At 43.6% G+C, this 21083-nt stretch overlaps 2 protein-coding genes across 4 annotated transcripts; one reads left to right on the top strand and one right to left on the bottom strand.

Moving 5' to 3' along the window:
* Window positions 1–893: 893 nt before the first annotated feature.
* On the bottom strand, window positions 894–3950 carry krtcap2 (keratinocyte associated protein 2). Its single transcript, XM_064354432.1, has 5 exons — window positions 3777–3950; window positions 2759–2913; window positions 2450–2513; window positions 1836–1902; window positions 894–1263 (listed from the first exon to the last, which is right to left on the bottom strand). Exons 1-5 carry the CDS (start codon window positions 3778–3780, stop codon window positions 1143–1145), a joined length of 411 nt encoding a protein of 136 aa, XP_064210502.1. The 5' UTR covers window positions 3781–3950; the 3' UTR covers window positions 894–1142.
* A 1433-nt stretch (window positions 3951–5383) lies between these two features.
* Window positions 5384–20876, top strand: trim46a (tripartite motif containing 46a). Of its 3 annotated transcripts, none has more exons than XM_064354411.1 (12): window positions 5386–5832; window positions 8637–8892; window positions 9468–9618; window positions 11721–11919; window positions 12573–12719; window positions 13048–13143; window positions 13874–14127; window positions 14731–14852; window positions 15309–15659; window positions 18355–18584; window positions 18794–18861; window positions 19026–20876. In XM_064354411.1, the coding sequence occupies exons 1-12, from the start codon at window positions 5773–5775 to the stop codon at window positions 19486–19488; spliced, it is 2397 nt and encodes a 798-aa protein (XP_064210481.1). In that variant the 5' UTR covers window positions 5386–5772; the 3' UTR covers window positions 19489–20876. The 3 variants fall into 3 exon arrangements, with proteins under 3 accessions (XP_064210490.1, XP_064210481.1, XP_064210471.1); XM_064354401.1 differs by having other exon boundaries at window positions 17698–18584; XM_064354420.1 differs by lacking the exons at window positions 18355–18584; window positions 18794–18861; window positions 19026–20876 and adding an exon at window positions 17215–17835 and having other exon boundaries at window positions 5384–5832.
* Window positions 20877–21083: the final 207 nt, after the last annotated feature.

Here is a 21083-nt window from a genome sequence, read left to right as displayed (position 1 = left end):
TTCACTCCTCGCCTCCTTTCCTCCACTTACCACTATAGTTCTGCGCACTTCCCTTCTATCCTCCAATACTGCGACACTGGAAGGAGGGAGGACACAAAGATCGGGTTCCAGCGCACGGTTGAGAGAATGTTTTCTTTCCTGACATCACATCCTGTTCCTCCCTGCTACATTTCCAGGCATTGTCAATACTGCATTAGTAGCCCCCTCTAAATCTCTTGCTGTTGGGTGCGTTTTGCTCTTAAGCCTAAAGGGGGCAGTGATGAGAAGGTTGTACAGATGACAATATGGGACCAGAACACTGATGTTGCTGTGGGCATCCCTGCTCACATTTCCACCTCATTATGCACTGGCTCCAATTGTAAAGGTAGCGATAGCACATTGTGTCCTTCACCATTGCAGTTGCTCTCAAAGCTCAAACAAACAACTATTAACTGGTCTTATTTGACTAAAAATATGATTTGTAATACCTAACCTGCATCTACATTCAATAACAGTTAGTTTTGAATAACCACTTGCATAAATGTGAAACCTTTCCTTGTAAATTTAAGTAGGAAAATCCTAAATCAGGAGTTCCCAAACTGGTGTCAGGGGACCCCCAACAAATAGGAAAAAAACTTTTTCCCTTAAAAGAATATTTTCATTGTATTTCCATATTCGAAAAAAATAGTGTATGTTAGCTGCAGCATGAATAGTACTAGTGATGTTGAGGCTTGCATTAAAGTATCTTCAATATCTGTGCATTAATTTTACAGTCAATATGTCATTGTCAAATATAGTGCACCCACTCCAATCTCTTCTAAATCCACCTGTCATTATAAACAAATTATTAGTTACATCCATGTGATCCCTTTTGTATTTTTTCTCAATTCAATAAACACACTATTTTATCCACGTTTTTATATCAAACCCATTTAATCACATTTTCATGGACAAATCGCTTTCTGATGAAGGGACTGTGTGTAAAGGACTAGAAGGGTATCAGAGGGGTTAGACATAGGGAGTGGACAAACAGGTGATTTGTGGAATGTTTTAAAAAAAAAGAGAAGAAAATCAAGAAAAGTCATTGTGAATGCTCCACTTGGCTGTATTTACTGTGATTGGATGAGGATGACAGCTATGGAGACTAGATTGGCTGGTTGCTCTTAATTCTTCCTCTTCCCCTTGCTGGCAGTTTTGGCTGGAGTTGTTGCGGGAACCGAAGCTTGATAAAGAGCAGCGGAGACTTTATTTATGTAGTACAGTGCGAAGAGAGAGAAAATCAAGCTGGAGAGATAAGAGATTGTACAGAGGTGAGAGGATTTACTAAATTCAGAATTTTTGACTTGAAAGATACTGTCTGACATTTATATCTCACTACATTTTGTGACTAGTGTATGAGATACACACAATTTAGTAACGCAGATGTTTTTAACCAAAGTGACTTCAACATGGGAAGCAAATTCCACTATGGACAGCCAATTACAATGCACCAAACATTCAAAAACAAACATGACAAATATGCAAATCCAACAGAAAAATGGACTTTACTCTGTGTTCATTTCTATTGCCATTGCACTGAACCTGCAATAGAATCTGCTCAAACCTGAGTATTAGACCTCACCAGCAGAGGGCACCTTTTACAACATCAACATTCATTTAAGCTAATAAACCTGAGAATTCTTACCATTTTTATTTATTTATTCTGAAGCCACATACATTTTGGGTATTGGTAAAAGTCAATATTCTGTTTTGTATTTTTCCTGTACACACTGGCTGCAAGCAAAAACAACAGGGCCTGACACTGGACTGTACCTTGTTCAGTATAACCGTCTCTTGCATCGTTCTAGAATACTCACCAGGTCGTGACACACACGCGATGCACCAGCCCAGAGGCAAAGAGAGAAATGCACAGGCACAGCGCGACTGAGAGAAAAGGGCAAAAACAAGGTTGTTTATTGCAAGTGCAAAGATGTTCAACTGCAGCTCACTACAAATATGACACTCACACATAGCACAGCATGTGTCCCATTTCCAGTTACCGTTTCCTGAGTTTTGCAGTACTTTGTACTGTAAGTACAGCTCAAGCCTTGTATCAGCTTTCTCCCAGTGGGAAGGAGGATACAAGGAAGAAATTCTAAGCATTCTTCCCCTTTGCAAGCAGTGTAAAAATTAACAAACGGGCAATATTCAGTGCGCTCGTTACAGTTCAGACAAGAAGTAAAGCTGTACTTTTTCCATGCACTACAGAAGTCTAAAATTATTTTTGTCAGGAATGAAAATATCCCTTCTAATCATACTTACACTGAGCCCCAAATGTGAGCACCTACACTGCAGCAAAGTGAAGTGTAGTTTTTTTTACTTGTTTTATGCATAATGTCATATATGCAACCAAGATAGTCATGGTGTGAGTTTGTGACGGCAATCAAACTCAGTGAAACGTATGCAGTCATGACCTGCAGTACACACTCACTTTCTGGGAAAATCTTGGCCTGGAACCCCTTCCCAAAAATAAGGTTCTCCAGATTGTTGAAGGCCTTGCAGTAGGTTAAGGGATAAATAAAGATAAAAAAGGAGAGAGGCAAACTATTTACTCAAGGAACACGTGAACCACACAAATTGATGATGCCAACTAATTCTAATGAGTAGCCTCCAAATAATCTTCTGAGCAGCTGGAATATCACGACAGCAAAGCTCCTCTGGCAAAAGTGTACCAACTACTCTCCTACGGCCAAAGAGCGGTCAATAGGGGGTCTGGTGTATCAGCGTCAATGAAGGATACAGTCAGGGAACAGATGAACAGGACAGAGCCCAGGAACCCGCCCAGGATGGTCAACCACTCAGAGGAACCCAGCTGTCGACTGAACATCTGCATGCCCGCAAACACCAGTACTGACAATAAGCTGGAGAGCACGAGGGAGGTGCCTGTGTTGACAGCTAGAGAGACAGGGGTGAGAGGATATTTAGGCAAGTCATTTCTGTAAGTAGGCCAATTCAATACATTTATGCGCTACATTGTAGCTATCAATAGCTAACTAGTGGTAATGTTGCTTTTTTATGTACGAGTAAACGACACTAAAGTAACAGCAAAAACAGTGCTGGAAAAATAACCAGCACTGCCACGTATAAAAAACTGGACAAAAGTTTATCGCTTTTAAAATGGAAACATACAAGCCACTAGTTCAATATAAGCGCAAATCCATAGGCTGGCAACAAAGAACGTTCACGTACTAACTTAAGTGAAAAGCGGCTAATGAGAAAGCTAGTCGAATTTCGCTATTTAGGCCACGTCAGTAACAGTGTACGCTTTCAAATAGGTCCGGCTGGAAATACACCTGAGCTTCTCCCGGATATTTTTGGACACCCTTGCACTAAATAATTGAAAATTTACCCCCATATATGTATTAGTCGGAATAACAAAAGTCTCTCTGAATCACATTCAAACATTAATTTAACGTTAACTACAAAGCTCATTTTGCGTAAGAGTCACTTCATACACTACACGCGAATGACAGCTATCCAGTTTGCATTCTCTTCCCCAACTTGTGAAGAAAAGTGCTAGCTGCGACAAAGGTATTTATTTATAAACATAGTTATAATATATTTAGCTAGTTAGACAGCCACCTAGGTAACGTTTTCCCGACGGAAATTTCAAACAATCTCAACCCGCTTCTGTAGTTTTAGTCAACTGCAAATCCGTAGAATTATTTAGGCAGCTGAAATTAGCTAGCAATATAACTGTGAATACATTTCCCCTATAGGCTACTTAAAACTGGCGAAAGAAAAATACCAAAACTCACCCATGTTTTAAATTGTATAGCCGGTGTCGTGAAGCTGCTTGATAGCTTTTTAATTTTAGTTAGGTTAGATTCGTTGCAACGCCTTTCACTCTGTTAGTGTTACACGTTACAACAAAAAGCCAGCCGGTGAAGCGGTGCTACATTATCACTGGCAAAAGTGAGGCAGTCGGAACTGAACCTGGGCGTGAAGCAATAGCGCGACGCCTAGCGGACCGGAAGGAATTGGCAACTATTCACACTGATTGTAGTTCATTCTTGCTTGTGTGCATTCACCTATTTACCATTTACCTCGATATTGATCCCAGTGTCTATATTATTATTGAGATGTCAGGTATGCTATCCGTCATGTTTCGGCTTGACAGGGCATGCACTTATACCTATTCAGCACCGAGAGTTTGGGACATTCTTTCCAGAGTTTTCTACAGAAATATCCACAATGAACACAGACTCTCAGCCCTTAAGGACATTAACTTATTCTGACCTTATGTAAACACAAGAATTTAGATACAATTTCATGTCCGCACAATGAAGCCCCAAACTTGGCTTATTTTGCGTTTTCTCTCCTCTTCTTTTTCCTGCCAATTCCATCATTACAAATACCCTAGTCCTACAATCAACAATTCATTTAGCCACATGTGACAATAACAACATTGGATCAAAGTAGTCTGAACAAAGTACCCAATTGTGTTATAGTCGGATACACAGGCAACATACACATATAAGGAAGTGCACATGAAATATCATTTCAGCTGATAGAACTTTGTGGCCGTCATTTTTGGTTTATGAGGAAGCTAGCTTGCTTGCTAACTCATAGTCAAAAAAATTAATTAATTAATTCAACTATTGTTTTTACAGCTGTGTAATCTTTGTGGGAAACTCATTTATATTTCTAAAATGCATTTTCTATAATTCCACATGCAAACCTCACAATATATTTTAATGCCAACAGATGGGTATCTCTTCGATACATTGCAGACATTTTGCAGACGCTCTTATCCAGACGGCTCAGACAGCTACATGACTAGCCTACAACCTTCACAAAAATTACTGCAGTTATTGCAAAGTTATACTGTAGGTTAACCACAATTCTGTTCGGTGCAGTAAAGTGCAGGGGGGCGGGGTTCATTCTCTTTGGATGGTACGATGTAAAACACAGGTCCAAGTTACAGGAAATAATTTCGGAATGAAGCTTGTGTCGTTTTTCTGAGCCAAGATAGCCATTATTGTTTGTTGTAACTTGGCCTCATCTTGATATAAATACTTTTAACGACGGACCAAGATTTAGCCAGTTTTATTTAACGACTTATAGACAGTAGGCCTACTTTGTGTATAACATCAGTGAAGTCATGTCGTGATAATAGTGCCAATTAATCCAATTTAGACATTTCATCCAGTGTTGACATAGCATTCACTGGTCAAATAGCCTATGATATACAGCTCTTGCTTTGGTTTTTATTTTATTTAGGCTACTAGGCTACTTGAACAATATACATCCTGGTTTGTGTCAATGGGAGGCTGGAAGTGCTGAATTTTTCTGCAGGAATGACTACGCATGTCCATTACTGCTCCCCCCCCCCCCCCCCCCCCCCAGGTCTCTCTCTCTCACACACACACATTGAACAGTATATTACCGGAGCAAATATTCTACCGTAGAGAAGAGGAAAAATCCGGCGAATTTATTATAGCGACACGGGGGGACGGAAGGCGACGTAGCCTATACCATATAGTCAGTCCACTGATGCAAACAGAGAATTTGAGGTTAAAATATATTAACCATTGCCATAATTTAATTATATTAAGTCACACTCATATTTCTGGCAGTACAGCGCGCTTTTGAGTGTGTTGTGTAATGCGCGATAGGCCGTGTTATTCGCAAACACCTAAATGCAGTAGATATCTCATCAGCCGTTTGTTAAAAAAAATTTTTTGTGTTATTTTATTGTATCGGATTTTATAGTTATCCGTGCAACGCCGACAAGAACAATATTTTTCAGGAATGGCAGAGGCGGACTTACAAACGTTTACATCGATAATGGACGCACTGGTTCGCATTAGTGTAAGTATTATTGTGATTTCTGTAGGCTATCGGTTATCAATCGATCCTGTAAATTAACAGCCTATGTGTTCGTCTTTCTTTGTCTGTCTGTTGATTCTCAAAACATTAGCATATAACAACTAGGTAGGTTATAGCCTAAGTCTTTCAACACCCCTATGCTGCAGCCTATGTGCAATAAGATAGGCATAGCATATTTGTCTTATAGCTTGCATTACGGGGCCATTGTGCTACCTGGCAAACTCCATTCGTCTAGTAACTTCCCGAAATGTGCTGTCAAAATGACAAGTAAAAAACGAAAATATTCTGTGCGAGACCGATGCTATCATACCTCAAATCTTCACGTATGGACCATTCTGTTTGGTGATACGTGTCGAATGGCCTGCGTTTGTATTAGCCTACAAGCTTGCCGCTCTTTACTCATATTAATGTAGCTTTTCTTTAATTTTACTTTCCATCCCCAACCTTCCCCCTCCAACATCTTAGGGTACCGTCTCTGTATCCCTCAACCCCTCCATCAAAATTCACTAAAATTAGCAATTCATTTTTATGCGTGTTTGCTTCACGTGTTCACGGAAACCATTTCCCTGTAACGTTTGTGACAGTTATTGTGCACATATTTCAAACCGACTACCGAAGCTTTTAAGAAGATGCGAGAAAACAATGTCCAGCTTTCACTTCCCGAGTAATGTTTTTCTTTCGGTGATACTGTAGAATTCAACTTTGTAGCCTACTTTCTGCTAGTCTGTAGTCTTAAAGAGGGCATCTCTCTCAAGTGAATATTATGGAAAACATTCTGCCAGCTAGGCTATATTTTCTGTTTCGTTTGAGTAGGGGGGATGCCAAAGGTCCTCTGATAAAATGGCGTTTGTAGTCTGTTAAACACTGATGATTAAAATGTATTCAGTAAGAAACCATGTATCAGATGAAGAAAAACGAGCGAGATTACTGAACGGCGACTAAATTTTAGTGGTCGAAATGTACAGACGATTTCTGGTCGCGCGACGGGTGGGGAGTCTATGGATGCTTGTTGCTATAGAAACCGGATGCAAGCAAGCGGAGGCCTAGTAGGCCTACAGCAGCGCTTCTGAAAATACCTGCTGATTTTAGCCACCGAGCAAATACTGGTCTCTCCAGTACAAATATTAATAACATGATGACGAGTAGTCTGTAAAACGGATAGATAGGGAAAACTACACTGTATTGATGTAGACACACATTTGTGATACCAGTGAAATTTAACATGCAATTAAAGAGCAACGTAAATAGTTGACGCTCTAAACACTGCGTCTTGCTCCAATTTACTCCTTTTCCTAGCAGGTATCACATGCAATCCCATGGTATCATGGTATCCCATGCTTGGGCCACCTGCAAGTCAGGTGAACCAAAAAATCCATCTATCCAAAGTCTATGTGCAGCAGTATTGTGTTGCTTCGGACTAGGGGCGATTGGTTTGATTATGAATCAAAAATTTTGGAGTACAGAGCCAAATCAAGAAAAAAAAATGTATTGGTCCCAAATGTTACGGAGTTCACTGTGTGTGTGTGTGTGTATTGTATACAGTATGTGTAGTATAATAATCAGGCAGTTTTTATAACACATTTAAAGAAAATGAAGAAACTCCCACCTCCCCCCGTTATTCATTTTCATAACTGGTATGTTAGTGAGAGACATTCTGCATCATTTCTTTGTTTGTGTGTGTGTGTTTATGTATTGTAAGGGATAAGGTACTACATGTATTTCACCCATTTCAAATGGAAATGGACAAATATTGAACAGTACATTTAAAAATGAGGTAACTGGAAAGTTTCCATATTATATTTTCATGTCAGAACCCAGGTGTGGTATTAGCAGTGGAAGTCTACAATATTGCATGTGATGGTATAGAAAAATGTTGGTTTTAATGCAGGAAATTTGACAACAGCAAACAATAGTGCTACTTACACTGCAACAACAGGTTCTACTTTGTGTTTTCATTATGTTGCTTTTTCTGTGACATTTTTGTGGAAACAATTAAAACCATGCCACGATCAGTGTTTCCATAAGACCCAGCTCAGTGGACTTTTGTGCAACACATGGCTATCCTTTATCATAACACATGACTATCATATACCACAAAAACATGCAGGCCTGCATGTATTTATATACATCTGTAGTGCCCAGGCACATGGGCCAGACATAAGTCGTAATTAACACTTATTATTCAATAATTAACACGTATTATTCATATTTAACAAGACTGGCTCTGACTGTCCATGAGGAGGAGCTGTTTATATGGAAACCCATTTCTGTTTCTACTCTGTGACTCCCATTAATCCTTCTCCACAAAAATCTGCATCTCCGTTTGGCTGTCTCACCCCTACCTGTCTGCTTCTCTTCGTCCTGTCAGATCATTATTATCTTTCGGTTGCCCCCAGACCACACCCTCCCCCTCCTTGTAATGTACAGACACTGACGTAGAGAACAGCTTATTTTACTTAGCCTATATTCATATGACTCTCCTACCTTAACTTTCGTCCATTTCACCTCCTCCCTTCCGTATGCTCTTCTTTCTGTTCTCTTCATCTTTTCACGATCACATTTGGAGCTACTTACCTCCCACTTTCTCACTTATCTTTTTATATATAGGCTATGTAATTTTGTTTCCTGCTCAAATTCAAATTTGCTTTCTCTCACTCTCTCTCTCTCTCTCTCTCTCATCCTCTCTCTCTCTCTCTTGTCCCCTTTCTCTCTCTCTCTCTTTCTCTCTCTACATCTTTGAACCTTTTGTTTCCTCTGCCTTGTTTCTCCACCTCCCCTCCCCTCAGTCCAATATCAAGAGCATGGAGCGTGAGCTTCAGTGCCCGGTGTGTAAGGAGATGGTGAAACAGCCCATCCTCCTGCCGTGCCAGCACAGCGTCTGCCTGCTGTGTGCGTCTGAGGTCCTGGTGCAGAATGGCTATCCTGCCCCAGACCTGCCCCCGGAGCCCAAGTCTCCCGCCTCCACCCCGAACACACGCTCTCCACGCCAGGCCCGCAGACCCGCACCCAAGGTCGACCGCATTGACCGCGTGCTGCGTCCTGGTGCGTGTGTGTGACTCCGACACAGAAAGAGAGAGAGAGAGAGAGAGAGGGAGTGAGAGAGACAGAGTGAGCAACAGATGGAGAGGGATTGTGTGTTTGTGTGTGTGTGAAAGAGAGAGAGTAATGTAAAAGTTATGTAAGTTGCTCTGGATAAGAGCGTCTGCTAAATGCCTGTAATGTAATGTAATGTAAATGTAATGAGTATGTGAGAGAGGAAGAGAAGGAGAGAGAGAGATGATATATGTATGTGACAGAAAGAGAGAGAGGGAGAGAAAGAGAGGGGAAGAGAGATAGTGTGTGTGTGTGTGTGTGTGTGTGTGTTCAAGAATGAGCTTCAGCAGGTGAGCTGGGTTGCGAGCCTATTTCCGCACCTGTCAGCATATAGAATAAAGAATACCACCACAGCAAATGCACGACCAGCCTTTTCAGATGATTTATAATTGCATTAGTGACTTTTTCCCATATCCATGTTTGTTCTTTAGTGTTCGTGATACCAGCTGTCCACTGACCCCTCCTTCCCCTTTACTCTCCCAGTCCTCTCACCTGTTCCTCTGCCCTTCCCTCTTCGCTCCTAGGGTATGGGACGTACCCTGGCCGGCGGCGCAAGGATGGCCCCCCTCCTCCCATGCTGTTCCCCTGCCCTCCATGTGGGAAGGACGTGGAGCTGGGGGAGAGGGGGCTGGCCGAATGCCTTCGCAACCTTACCCTGGAGCGCATCGTGGAGAGGTACTGTCCTCCTCCAGCACCCCGCCTCACTGTCACTTACCTCCATCGCCTCCCATTACATTACATACAGGTATTTAGCACACGCTCCTATTGTGAACAACTTAGGCAGTTTACACTTTAGCAAGCAGCCCACTTATACTGCTTATATACTGAAGCAGTTTAGGTTTAGAACCTTGCTCCAGGGTGCAACTGACAGTGCCCCACCTGATAAGAATCTGTGACCACTGAGTTCAAGTCCAGTTGCCTAACCATTGTCCTATACTGCCATTTAGTACACATTACAGATGCTGAATTTTAAATTTCATGATTAGAACCTCTGTAATGTTTTGTCAGAGTACCAAAAGAGATCTTGTTTCGATTCAGGTAAAATCTGAACTAGGGGTGCAGTCCTGGGTACATGTGGGCATAGGGTGCATATTTACAGCACTTTGCATTCAGGTCTCGTACTAATGCATTTAAACCGTAACTCAAGGACGTGACCTGACGGTTACTGCATGCACACAGCAGCCCCCTTACAGCACCCAGAGCTTGTGTACTCCTACACGGGTCCCGGTACTGTGGCTATTCATGTCTCCCTTGTGGAATACGCTCACCCCAACTTTGAATTTTGTTTTGTTTTGACAACTAAACATGTTACAGGTTGGTATAGCATGTATAGTATATATAGATGGCCTGATCATGAATGCCTATGTAAAGAGTTAGAGATTTGCCTGAGGTGAGATTTGAACCCGGGCCTCTCACTCCAAAGATAAACTAGCTGAGCTACACCTGCTGCACCTACAGATTTTCTGTTGTTAATTCTCCTGCCGGATTTCCTTGTAGGTGAGCAAACAGACACACGCGTACATACATGGAACTACGCATGTATCAACACATTCGTATACCTACAGTTGTACACACACACAAGGTTAATAATGTAACAGCATACCACCTGTACACTGGAAAATGAATCATGGCCGGTAATAGGAACTGTCTGGAACATCTAATGTGGATAGCTGTCCTGCTAAATGAGGTGATGAGCTATCAAGTTAAACTCGAATTATGTGACAGTTGACGTGGCTGAGATTCTTAGTGTCTTTTGTTGCAATGCAGGCATGAATAATGTGTGCATGGGTGTGTACTGCATGTCGTCCATGTGATTGTTCTTGGTCATAATGACATTGCGTGTGGAAATGTGTTAAGCATTTGGAGAGCACAAATAAACACCTGTTTTGTTCCTTAGAAGTATTGTACTTAAATATATGTAAAATAACTCATTACATTACAACAGCTTACATTATTTGAATTTTTTAAATTTTTAAAGTTGTACTAAAAAAGGGCACACGGCTCTAAATGCATTATCAAGTTTGTTTGGTGGCAAATATTTTCTGCACCTGGACGGGGTGTCTTATAATCTGTGAATTTCGTGTTAGTCATCTGACACCCTTCACAAAATAATCATAGCTTTGAATTCCAAGGAACAGACAATGAGTCTGAAAAGTCGTTTCCGTTGAAACATTCAAGAATCATAAAACTTTTTTTACATGTATGAACTGTATTTAAGCACTGAAAAGGTCATGACATTTACATCAGCAACATTAGGGTTCAAGCCCAGCAGCTCATGAGTCACCTCTCTGAAAGCTAGCCGTAGCTGGTGACACGCGGTTGTGTGCTGAAAACTGGGAAAGGCATGAAAGCTCATGAGAATCTTGATTTATTTGCCGCTGGTTTTGAATTTGGGTTCGGTAACATTGCCTCTCTCTGCAACGTCATGTAAAGGGGCCTTTCCTCCAACTCAGCCGGTTCTTCTTCGTTTCTTGAAAGGAGGGGTTTTAGGACCGAAGAAAGACTTACTCTCGGGTTCACAATGAATTATTGGAGTGCACCTGCATTTCGGGGACCCCAGATTCTGTCTCCACTGCACAATTCTCCTCTGAACAGGAAACAGCGTCACATTGAAGTTGCCTCATAAGGACAATTTTTTTTTGCCATGTTTGCAGTTTCTTTCCCCCTTTGGCCCTGGAGGTTGTGCGATAGCAGTAAGATGCGGTCGATATATTGAGAATCGTAAACGTGACTGTCGCGTAACCGAAAGGTCGCCTTTCTGGAACCTTCTTCGCCAGGTACAGGCACACGGTGAGCCTGGGCACGGTGGCGATCATGTGCCAGTTCTGCAAGCCGCCCCAGTCCCTGGAGGCCACCAAGGGCTGCGCCGACTGCAGGTCCAACTTCTGCAACGAGTGCTTCAAGCTGTACCACCCGTGGGGCACGCCCCGCGCCCAGCACGAGCATGTGCTGCCCACCCTCAACTTCAGACCCAAGGTGAGGTCATCAGGACGCGCACTTCCATTTCAGCAGCTACTCACTGATTCATTAGCATGCAACCAATAGATTTGAGTGTATCTAACCCTGTGGTTGCTTGGATGCCAGTGGATGTGGATGTGTATAGTACATACTATAGTATGTGCCATATGTACATGCTGTACATGAAAGCATAGACGTATAAATTTCTTTCCTAATACTTCATATGAACTGAATATTACAGTAGTCTGATATGCTGTATAGTTAAATCAGTGCTATTATCTGAGGATGAGTTTAATAGCGAGAGATTTTTGAAGGCGCTGAGCCAGTGTAGAGAGCTTTGGCTTGGATGTCTGTGATAATTACTGACAGGTTGCCAAGTGTCTGTCTGGGTAAGAGAAAAGCCCGCTGTGTGCTGCTGAGGACAGAGGCCCAACCCCTGAAAAGCTATTTTTGCCACGAGGGTGACGGTTGCCCTCATGTTAGCCTGTGTGGTTAATTAGCCGTGTTTATCAGAACGTTCCTCACTTTCTGCCCCGTTTTTCACGACACCCCTCCCCCCCCCACCCTCTCCAACCTTAATACTTTCCTTTTCTTTCTCCCGTATCCCTTTCTCCCCTCTGTCCCATGAACTGTTGCCTCCGTGTCCCCCCCCCCCCCCGCCTCTCTCTCAGGTTCTGACGTGCCCAGAGCATGAGCAGGAGCGGCTGCACTTCTTCTGCAAGTCCTGCCAGAGGCTGCTGTGCCCGCTGTGCAAGCTGCGGCGAATCCACGCGGGCCACAAGGTCACCCCCGTCGCCAACGTCTGCCAGGCACTCAAGGTGGGCACCGTCTGAGTGTGAAGACCTTCTGCCTACAGGGTTTCCTCAGATCACGCTGTGAAAGGGATGGGTGATAGGTTGAATTTTTTTTTTTGATGTGTTAAAAATGTTATTATTTACCCAGTATTTAAAAGGAGGACATCTCCCAATAAAGCAATTCTCCCAATTCTCATATACACAGTTTTATACTGTGTACACTAGCTAAGAATATAAGGGAGCTTTATTGTATATTTAGTACGGTATAAACGAACATATACACTAAAGCAGTGAATGAGTGAATATCAGGTTTGTGCGGTTGATCCTGTGTGATCTGTGTATGTCCCCTTAGGAAAAAATCACCAAGGTGATCAACTACATCCTAGCCAATCAGGAGACAGTGCAGGCTCAGATCACCCAGCTGGAGAATGCCATAATGCAGACAGAGGTAAACAATTTAACTATGTAATGCCATACTGTTCAATTACAGCACATCACAGGCATACACCCCTCTCGCTGAACAACATTGGTACGCCCTCAGCTAACGCACAAGAGCAGCCTGTTTTACATAGCCTTCTCATAGGGCTTAGACTGTGTACTTTTGGGTCACACTAAATGATTCAAGTGGGTACAGTGCAGACATCATTCGATTCATTTGGTGGCAAATGATTGAATGATCTGTAGACTGCTGTAACCAACATGATTGTGTGATTATAGTTTGGCCATTTATTTGAGGACACTGGCAGGGTATTTCTAGCCCCACCTGAGTAGCAGCAGTTCTCAGCTCTCTCTCCACGTACAGCTGAAGCACCAAGAACGAGGCACTTTATTTGAGCCATCTCCGGCAAAACTGCACGATTCAAATGTAACAGAACTCTCTGTGGTTTGCTGTGTGTAACTGCTGCTCCTCCCACTTTCCACCACTGCTCCTCCCGCTTTCCCCAACTGCTCCACCCAATTCTCCCCACTGCCCCTCCCACTTTCACCAACTGCTCCTCCCACTTTCACCAACTGCTCCTCCCACTTTCACCAACTGCTCCTCCCACCTGTCATGGATGCCCCTCCCGCTGTATCCGCTGCCCATCCCTCTCTCCCCATGCTCCTCCCCTTCTGCCTCACGACCCTGCTGCCCTACCCACTGCTCCTCCCACGGCTCCCCCCCCCACTCCCCCCGGCAGATGAACGGCGCCGGCGCTCTGGAGCAGCTGACGCAGTGCGTGCGGGAGCTGGGGGCGGCGCTGGCCGAGCGGCAGGGGGCCCTGGCCCAGGCGGTGGAGGGGGCCCGGCTCCGGCGCTCCGAGGCCCTCTCGGCCCAGGTGACGGAGAAGCAGAGCATGCTGGAGAACGCCGGCCTGCTGGCCTTCTCCCAGGAGCTCCTGAAGGAGACGGACCCGCCCTGCTTCGTGCAGGCGGCGCGCCTCACTCACAACAGGTTCTCCCGCCCTCCGCTCGGCGCTCATTTCGGTTTCGTTCGCTGCCATGACGACACAGATGTACTTTGAGAAAGCACATACCGTACATATACAGAAAGGCACAATGCAGGACAACACAATAGAACAACAAAAGGGTCCTAAAAGAGTAAGCACAACTAACAATTCACTGTGATAATAAATTACTAAATGAAATACTGCAGACAAATAAAGATCTAAATAAAGTATTTTATAAAATTAGAAATAAATTGATATCATGTTTTAGACCTGAGTCACCCACTATTCCTCAGGCTATTTCAGACAATGACAAACTTGCCCTGTATATACTGCAAAACTCGGGGCCTCTCCAGAATAGGGCATTATATAGAGAATAGAGCTGTTCTCATTGAGTGGTGAAGTGCAGCTCTGTCTGGATCTCTGATAGATTGCAGTGTGAGCACAGCCTGTCTTTCCTGGGTAGCCATACTTTCCTGTGTTAGCCAGGCACTGTCGCCACCTGTCTGTGTCACTAAGCCTACACCTCCAACAGTTGAAATGGGTTTTTTCCTTACGATTCTATTGTTACTTATTATCCCTCTTTGAAATGCAGTTGTTTATTCTCTCAGGCTCTTGAAGACAATTGAGAACCTGCAGTGCTTCTCTCTGTCAGCTGATCCCTCTTTTCGACACTTTCAAGTGGATATCTCCCGAGAACTGAAGATGCTCAACAGCTTAGAATTCATTAAAGGTAAGAGAGAGGGAGAGGGAGAGTGAGTGAGAGCTGGGTAGTAGGAGAATGATACTACAGGTCCACTTTTGATTTACGTTGATAGCACTTTTTTGGTCATTTTCTTGTATGCTGCTGAGAAATCTGCACAAGCTGTACATTTAGAGGGCAGTGGTCATGTACCGAATGTGTCTCATGTGGGCTCATGCTTTAAAGCGTTCAGTGAATGCTAGAATGAACTCTATAGAGTACTTTAAACTTTAATGGAGTACATGTGGTCCCAGTTGGAGTCAAAGTCCATTTGACACTGAGTATTTCGCTGTGTACGTTGGAGGGTAAAATCTGGTGATGTCGAGGGGTGTAGTGGTTAAGGAACTAGGCTAAGTCACTCTGGCTGAGGGTGTGTGCCATGAAGATGAACGGCTCCGAACACAGAATGTCTAATTAAAACGTGTGCTCCCGCGCGTGTTCTCTCAGCCCCCCTGGCGCCCGTGATTGACACCCAGCGCACCCTGGCGTACGACCAGCTCTTTCTGTGCTGGCGCCTGCCCCAGGACTCCGCCCCCGCCTGGCACTTCTCCGTGGAGTTTCGGCGGCGCGAGGGAGGGCCGGGGGGCGTCTGGGGCGGGGTCAGGGACCCCGGGAGAGGGGCCGGGGGCGGCGGGGGCCACTGGGGGTGGCAGCGCCTGGAGGAGGTGAGCGGCACCAGCACTGTGATTGACAGGCTGGAGATGGACAGTGTGTACGTGCTGAGGGTGAGGGGCTGCAACAAGGCCGGCTTTGGGGAGTACAGTGAGGAGGTGTACCTTCACACCCCACCTGCACCAGGTGAGTTACGCGCACCTCCACACGCTCACCACACTCATCACACTCAATACACACTCATCACATCTTCACACACTTATCACACACATCACATCACATCACATCTCCACACACTTATCACACTCATCACATCTCCACAGACTCATCACACTCATCAAATCTCCACACACTCATCACACTCATCAAATCTCCACACACTCATCACACTCATCACATCTTTACACACTCATCACACTCATCACACACATATTATCTACCTACATACTGTACGTACTGCATGTGTGGAAGGTAATAGTGCTACACACCTTTACCTCTGGAACACTGGTGTAATGCTACAAGTTACGTACGTTCATGTGACCCAACATACCAGTTAATAATTAGACGTATTCGTCCATTAACCAAATGGACGGATATAATGGATGTCAAAAAAGTCATCAACTTGGTGACTTGTAATTGTGTCCAAGATGTAGCTTTAAAAAAAATTTTTTTTAGCAATTTTCCAAGATGTAGCGTTTTTCTTTTATGTTACATTAGAGAATTTATAAAATACTTTCCAGAGGAAGTATAAAAAAATGATCAAATTTGCATTGTCCATTCACGTCGTAACCAGGCATTAGAATGAATAAGAGACCCGATGCGTTGTCATCGTCGTGTTACACTGCTCAGGTGGCACGATGAAGTACGTAATAAAGAGCGCGCAGGTCTTCCGGCTGAAGAAACAAACGCAAACGTGACCCTGTCTAGCCTGTTCTTCCGCAGGAACTCAAAAGACGTGCCCTACCCTGCTGATAATATCCACAATGGGTGGGGTGGTGTTGTGCGAAGGTGCCTGTCAGTGTCTTTGTGCTGTCTCTTTTGAGCCGAGTTACCAATGACATGTACGTCATGGGGCGGCATTGCTGCATTCTTACAAGTGAAATGCATGTGCCTTGTGGATCTGCCTGACTCTCTTTACAATATGATCACGGTGATAGTGTACTAGTTACATTCTTAAAATTATGTTAGCTACCTATTCACAGTATGTCTTGTTACTTACATTTAAAGTAACATCATTATTTAATTATTAATTTGGCTTTCCTTCAGGGTGGCTTGCAGGCCATCAAGGCATAATGCCTGTCTGTGTAGAGTTTGCGTGTTCTCCCTGTGTCCACGTGGGTTTCCGCCAGGTTCTGCAGTTTCCTCTCGCAGTCCAAAGACATGCTGGTTCGGCTAATTGGTGTCTTAATTGCTGTAGCTGTAGCTGGAAAAAACTAACTGGAGAAACTCTGAACATTAAGTTTAAGAAAGACTGGTTCACTAATTATTATGCTTGTGTGCTACTTCTGTACACCCAGATACACTGTAAGTACAGCATAATTGTACTGTGAATGGTCAGATTCAAAAATAGCTTGAGAGACTTAATGTTAGAAACTGGGATTTTGATAATATGCTGAGATAATATGTACTTATGCTGAGATTTCCGAGAGTTGGCACGCTACTCTTCTCTTACTTTTTCTACTCATTTCTCCCTTTGTTTACCACTTTTGTTTCTCTTCACCTATCCATTTCTGTGTCCTAGTTCTGTTGTATTTTCCCATCCCTACCTCTAGCTCGGCATGTCCCTCTCTTTCTTTTGTCTTGTCACCCATTTTACCCTCTTTTCCCTCCACCTGCTTGACCTATTCAGCCCACTTTCTCTCTCTCTCTTTCTCTCACCATCACTCTACTCTGCTTCACTTCCACTCTCTAACTTGTTCCACTTGCACTGTGCATAAACTGCAGATCATTCTGATTCGTGCGATAATGCAGTCTTGTATTTGTTAGGTTCAGAACATAACGAATATGATTTGTTGATCATTCAGGATAACAGTGATTCTACACTATTAACGCCACTGGCTTTAATGGTGACCTGGTAGTTCTACATCTCCCTATCTTTATTTCTCTCTCTCTCTCTCTTCTGCTTCCTCTTCCTGGCATTGTTGCTTTCTTAACAATACCTTCACCAAAATCCTATGCTTTTGTTCTCTTCTTCTCTTATTTTAATCCCCCCCCTTTTCCCTAGAATGTAACAGGTACTACTTGCTTTCCTCTCTTACCCTTTTTATCTCTACCTATTTCCTGGAATGTGTACTAGGTACCTGTTGTTTTCCTCTCTCCCCCTTTTTCCCTCTTTCGATCCCTTGTTCTCCTTTTTCCTCTCTGCGCCTCTCATGTGCTTTCCTGTCCTTATGTTCGTTACTGCCCCTCCTGCCAATGTGCTGTCTTCCTGAGCCGCCTGGACAATTCCCCACTGCCTGTGTCTCCTCTCTTCCTTACCTCAATCCTCCCCTACCAATGCCAATCCCTTATCTTCCCCCTTCCCCTACTCTGTCTTCTTGCTTCCTTTCGTCTGTGCCATCTTGTTTGCTCCTTCCATTATGTTTCCTCTGTCCCTTACCCTCACTCTACTCCCCATCCCCTTGCCTGTTCCCTTCCCTGCCCCCATTCCTGTTCCTCCTATCCCCTTCCCTGACCTCATTCCTGTTCCTCCTATCCCCTTCCCTGTCCTCATTCCTGTTCCTCCTATCCCCTTCCCTGACCTCATTCCTGTTCCTCCTATCCCCTTCCCTGTCCTCATTCCTGTTCCTCCTATCCCCTTCCCTGCCCCCATTCCTGTTCCTCCTATCCCCTTCCCTGCCCCCATTCCTGTTCCTCCTATCCCCTTCCCTGTCCCTCCCAGTGCTGAATTTCTACCTGGACTCACGCTGGGGCCTCCACTCTGACCGGCTGGTGGTCAGTAAGGAGCAGCGCTGTGCCCGCAGCGTCCCGGGCCTCTCCCTCCTGCAGGCCGCCGACCGCGCCCTCACTTCCTGCCACCTGACCTCTGACCTGTTGGTGGGCGACATTGCCATAACCCAGGGGAAGCACTACTGGGCATGCTCTGTGGAGCCCGGCTCATACCTGGTCAAGGCAAGAAAACAGTTATATGGAACAGCTGTATTGGTTGTGGCAAAGTGTGTATATTGCAGCTTGTGAGACTAGCATAATTGTTGACAGTAGCACTGAGGTTGGTAGAATAAAAATAGAATTGAGATCAGTCTGTTTCCCTATGTTTGTACTTCAGTGTGCGATATGACCCACTGGCCTGTATGTGTTATTATTGTGTTTCTGCAATGCAGGTGGGGGTGGGTCTGGAATCCAGACTGCAGGAGTGGTTTCATCTGCCCCAGGACATGGCCAGCCCCCGGTGAGGGGGGGGGCGGGGGGGGGATGAGGGAGGGGATAAAAAGGAGTACCTGTGAAGTACAGTAGAAGGTTAAATAGTATTTAAAGGCTGCCAAATGTTTCATTCTTTTTTCTTCATCGTTCTGCCATTCAATATTTTTCACCTTCATCACTTTTTCCCTCTAGCTATGACCCAGATAGCGGTCATGATAGCGGGGCCGAGGATGCCCTGGACTCTCCGCCTCCCTTCTCCTTCCTTACAATGGGCATGGGCAAGGTTCTTCTGCCCCAGGGGGCAAATTCACATAACAACTGCCCCAGCAATGCCACCAGCCCCAGGGAGCCGTCCTCCAACCACAGCAACAGCAGCAGTCATCCCACACATCTGACGGCCCTGACTGCCCCATTGCCCCCTCAGCTTGGGGTGTGCCTGGACTTTGAGAAGGGGCGTGTCACGTTCTATGATGCCCATTCACTGCGGCCCTTGTGGGAGGGACCAGTTGATTGCTCTGCGCCTGTCTGTCCTGCCTTCTGTTTTATTGGCGGTGGGGCACTTCAGCTTCAAGAGCTGGTGGCCAATCGCAGTGCAGAGCAGGCCCCAGTCAGGAGGGTTACCATCCAATCACGTGCCACCAATCTGAGTAACTAATTCAGTGCATTAACCATCATGTTCTGGTCGTTTTTAATTTCCATTGCCAGAAGGAAATTAAATTAATATCCCCACTCAGTGGGTATGTTTCTTTACGTATGTTTATCATAAATACATGTTTTTATTGTATGAAATATTAATATATTCTTTTGTTTTATGTTTTGTTTTATATTTTCCATTTTGCATAAAGGAGTGAGTTTTGGAATTTTTTTATTTATATAAGCTTTAAATTATTGTTTATTTCATATTATATTTCACACTGTTATTATGTAACATTTATAACATTTTCCTAGGAATTAGACTTGTTGACTCTGCATCTTTTTATGTCTACGTGTGATTCTTCCAGGCTAATTAAATTAATACAAATTCATACTGTTGTAACAATGGCATTGGCATTTATTTATCTATGGTACTTGAAACTCTTAAACTAGTATTTCACCATTTCACTCTAATGTAACTTAGTCATATAAAACCAAAAAGTTGACATTCATTTCATCGTGTTCATGTTACTAACACGTGAATACACTTACTTATTGATTACTCATGGTGTTCATATTGGAGACAAAATGATACTGCACTTGAGCAACCAGAATTTGTGATGTGCTTGTGACAAATCTTTGTTAGTCTCTGTTCCATATTCATGTCCAGTTTCCAGCTACGATCACTAGATAATTTCATGAAGTTTAAATACTTTTCTATATTGTAAACTTTTGCGATTATTAGCGTTTTATGCATTTATCATAGAATGGGAGATCGCAAGATACCAGAACTGCTTCAGTAGAAAATAATTTACTAAACTTTATTTAAAGGGACAGAACTGAGACTCTGCAACTTAGCTGCTATTCAGCTTTCACTGTACTGTGTGTGTGTGTGTGTGTGTGTGTGTGTGTTTGAGAAGACAGAGAAAGAGAGAGGCAAGACACGCAGTTCCACAATTATTTATTACAACGAATGAAACAAGCCAATGTGAAAAAATCAAGATCAAATTTCCATGGTGTTATTTCAAAGTTTGGGCATTTACTTGTGTTTTTTTTTTCTTTGGGGGAACTTTAAAGAGCTGGAATTTAGAGCTGAGCATAATTGATGTTTGCAATTCAGGTTTGTGTTGTCTTTGTGTGTTTTTTACGTGAGAGAAACTGCTGTTAAAACTTCTACTATACAATTAGTTGCACTAAAGCACTCATTTTATCCCTAATCACTGATTCTGATGTTTTAATCAAGCGATTGTTTTTTTTAATGTATTACTATGTGACGAGCAGCACAGCACCTGAATGACTCCAGACTGTAGCATTTTGGAATCTTAATTTAGACTTTGCCATGCTGGCAGAATGTTTGTTGAACTAACAAAATGTAAAAAAAAATAAGATAAAATAAAAGGATCACAAATATCATGCGTCATGTATTCATTTATTTTCCTTTTTTACCATTTGTATGAGTTGAAAAAAATACGGCACTGCTGTACATCTGGCACTTTCTCATGAAGAACAGAAATAAGTTCCTCACCGTTACATTCAGAAACACCCGGCAACAGGAATATTTTTTCGTGCTATAGAAGCTGTGAGGGTTCCTGAACTTGCGTGTGAACTGCTGTTATT

This window comes from Anguilla rostrata, chromosome 1 (genome assembly GCF_018555375.3).
Source record: "Anguilla rostrata isolate EN2019 chromosome 1, ASM1855537v3, whole genome shotgun sequence".
In the NCBI taxonomy this organism is placed as follows: domain Eukaryota; kingdom Metazoa; phylum Chordata; class Actinopteri; order Anguilliformes; family Anguillidae; genus Anguilla; species Anguilla rostrata.
Note: the sequence above shows the minus strand (reverse complement) of the source record. Positions and strands in the feature narration are given on the sequence as shown.

Excerpts from the sequence above, each read along its gene's own strand:
- krtcap2 (XM_064354432.1), bottom strand. Across the intron at positions 1,903-2,449 it reads GGCCAAGATTTTCCCAGAAA|TCGCGCTGTGCCTGTGCATT; the intron begins GTGAGTGTGTAC and ends CTTTTCTCTCAG. Across the intron at positions 1,264-1,835 it reads CGCGTGTGTGTCACGACCTG|CTTGATTTTCTCTCTCTTCG; the intron begins GTGAGTATTCTA and ends TTATCTCTCCAG.
- trim46a (XM_064354401.1), top strand. The coding sequence starts at position 5,773 with ATGGCAGAGGCGGACTTACAAACGTTTACATCGATAATGGACGCACTG. Across the intron at positions 8,893-9,467 it reads TGACCGCGTGCTGCGTCCTG|GGTATGGGACGTACCCTGGC; the intron begins GTGCGTGTGTGT and ends CTTCGCTCCTAG. Across the intron at positions 15,660-17,697 it reads TCACACCCCACCTGCACCAG|AATGTAACAGGTACTACTTG; the intron begins GTGAGTTACGCG and ends CCTTTTCCCTAG.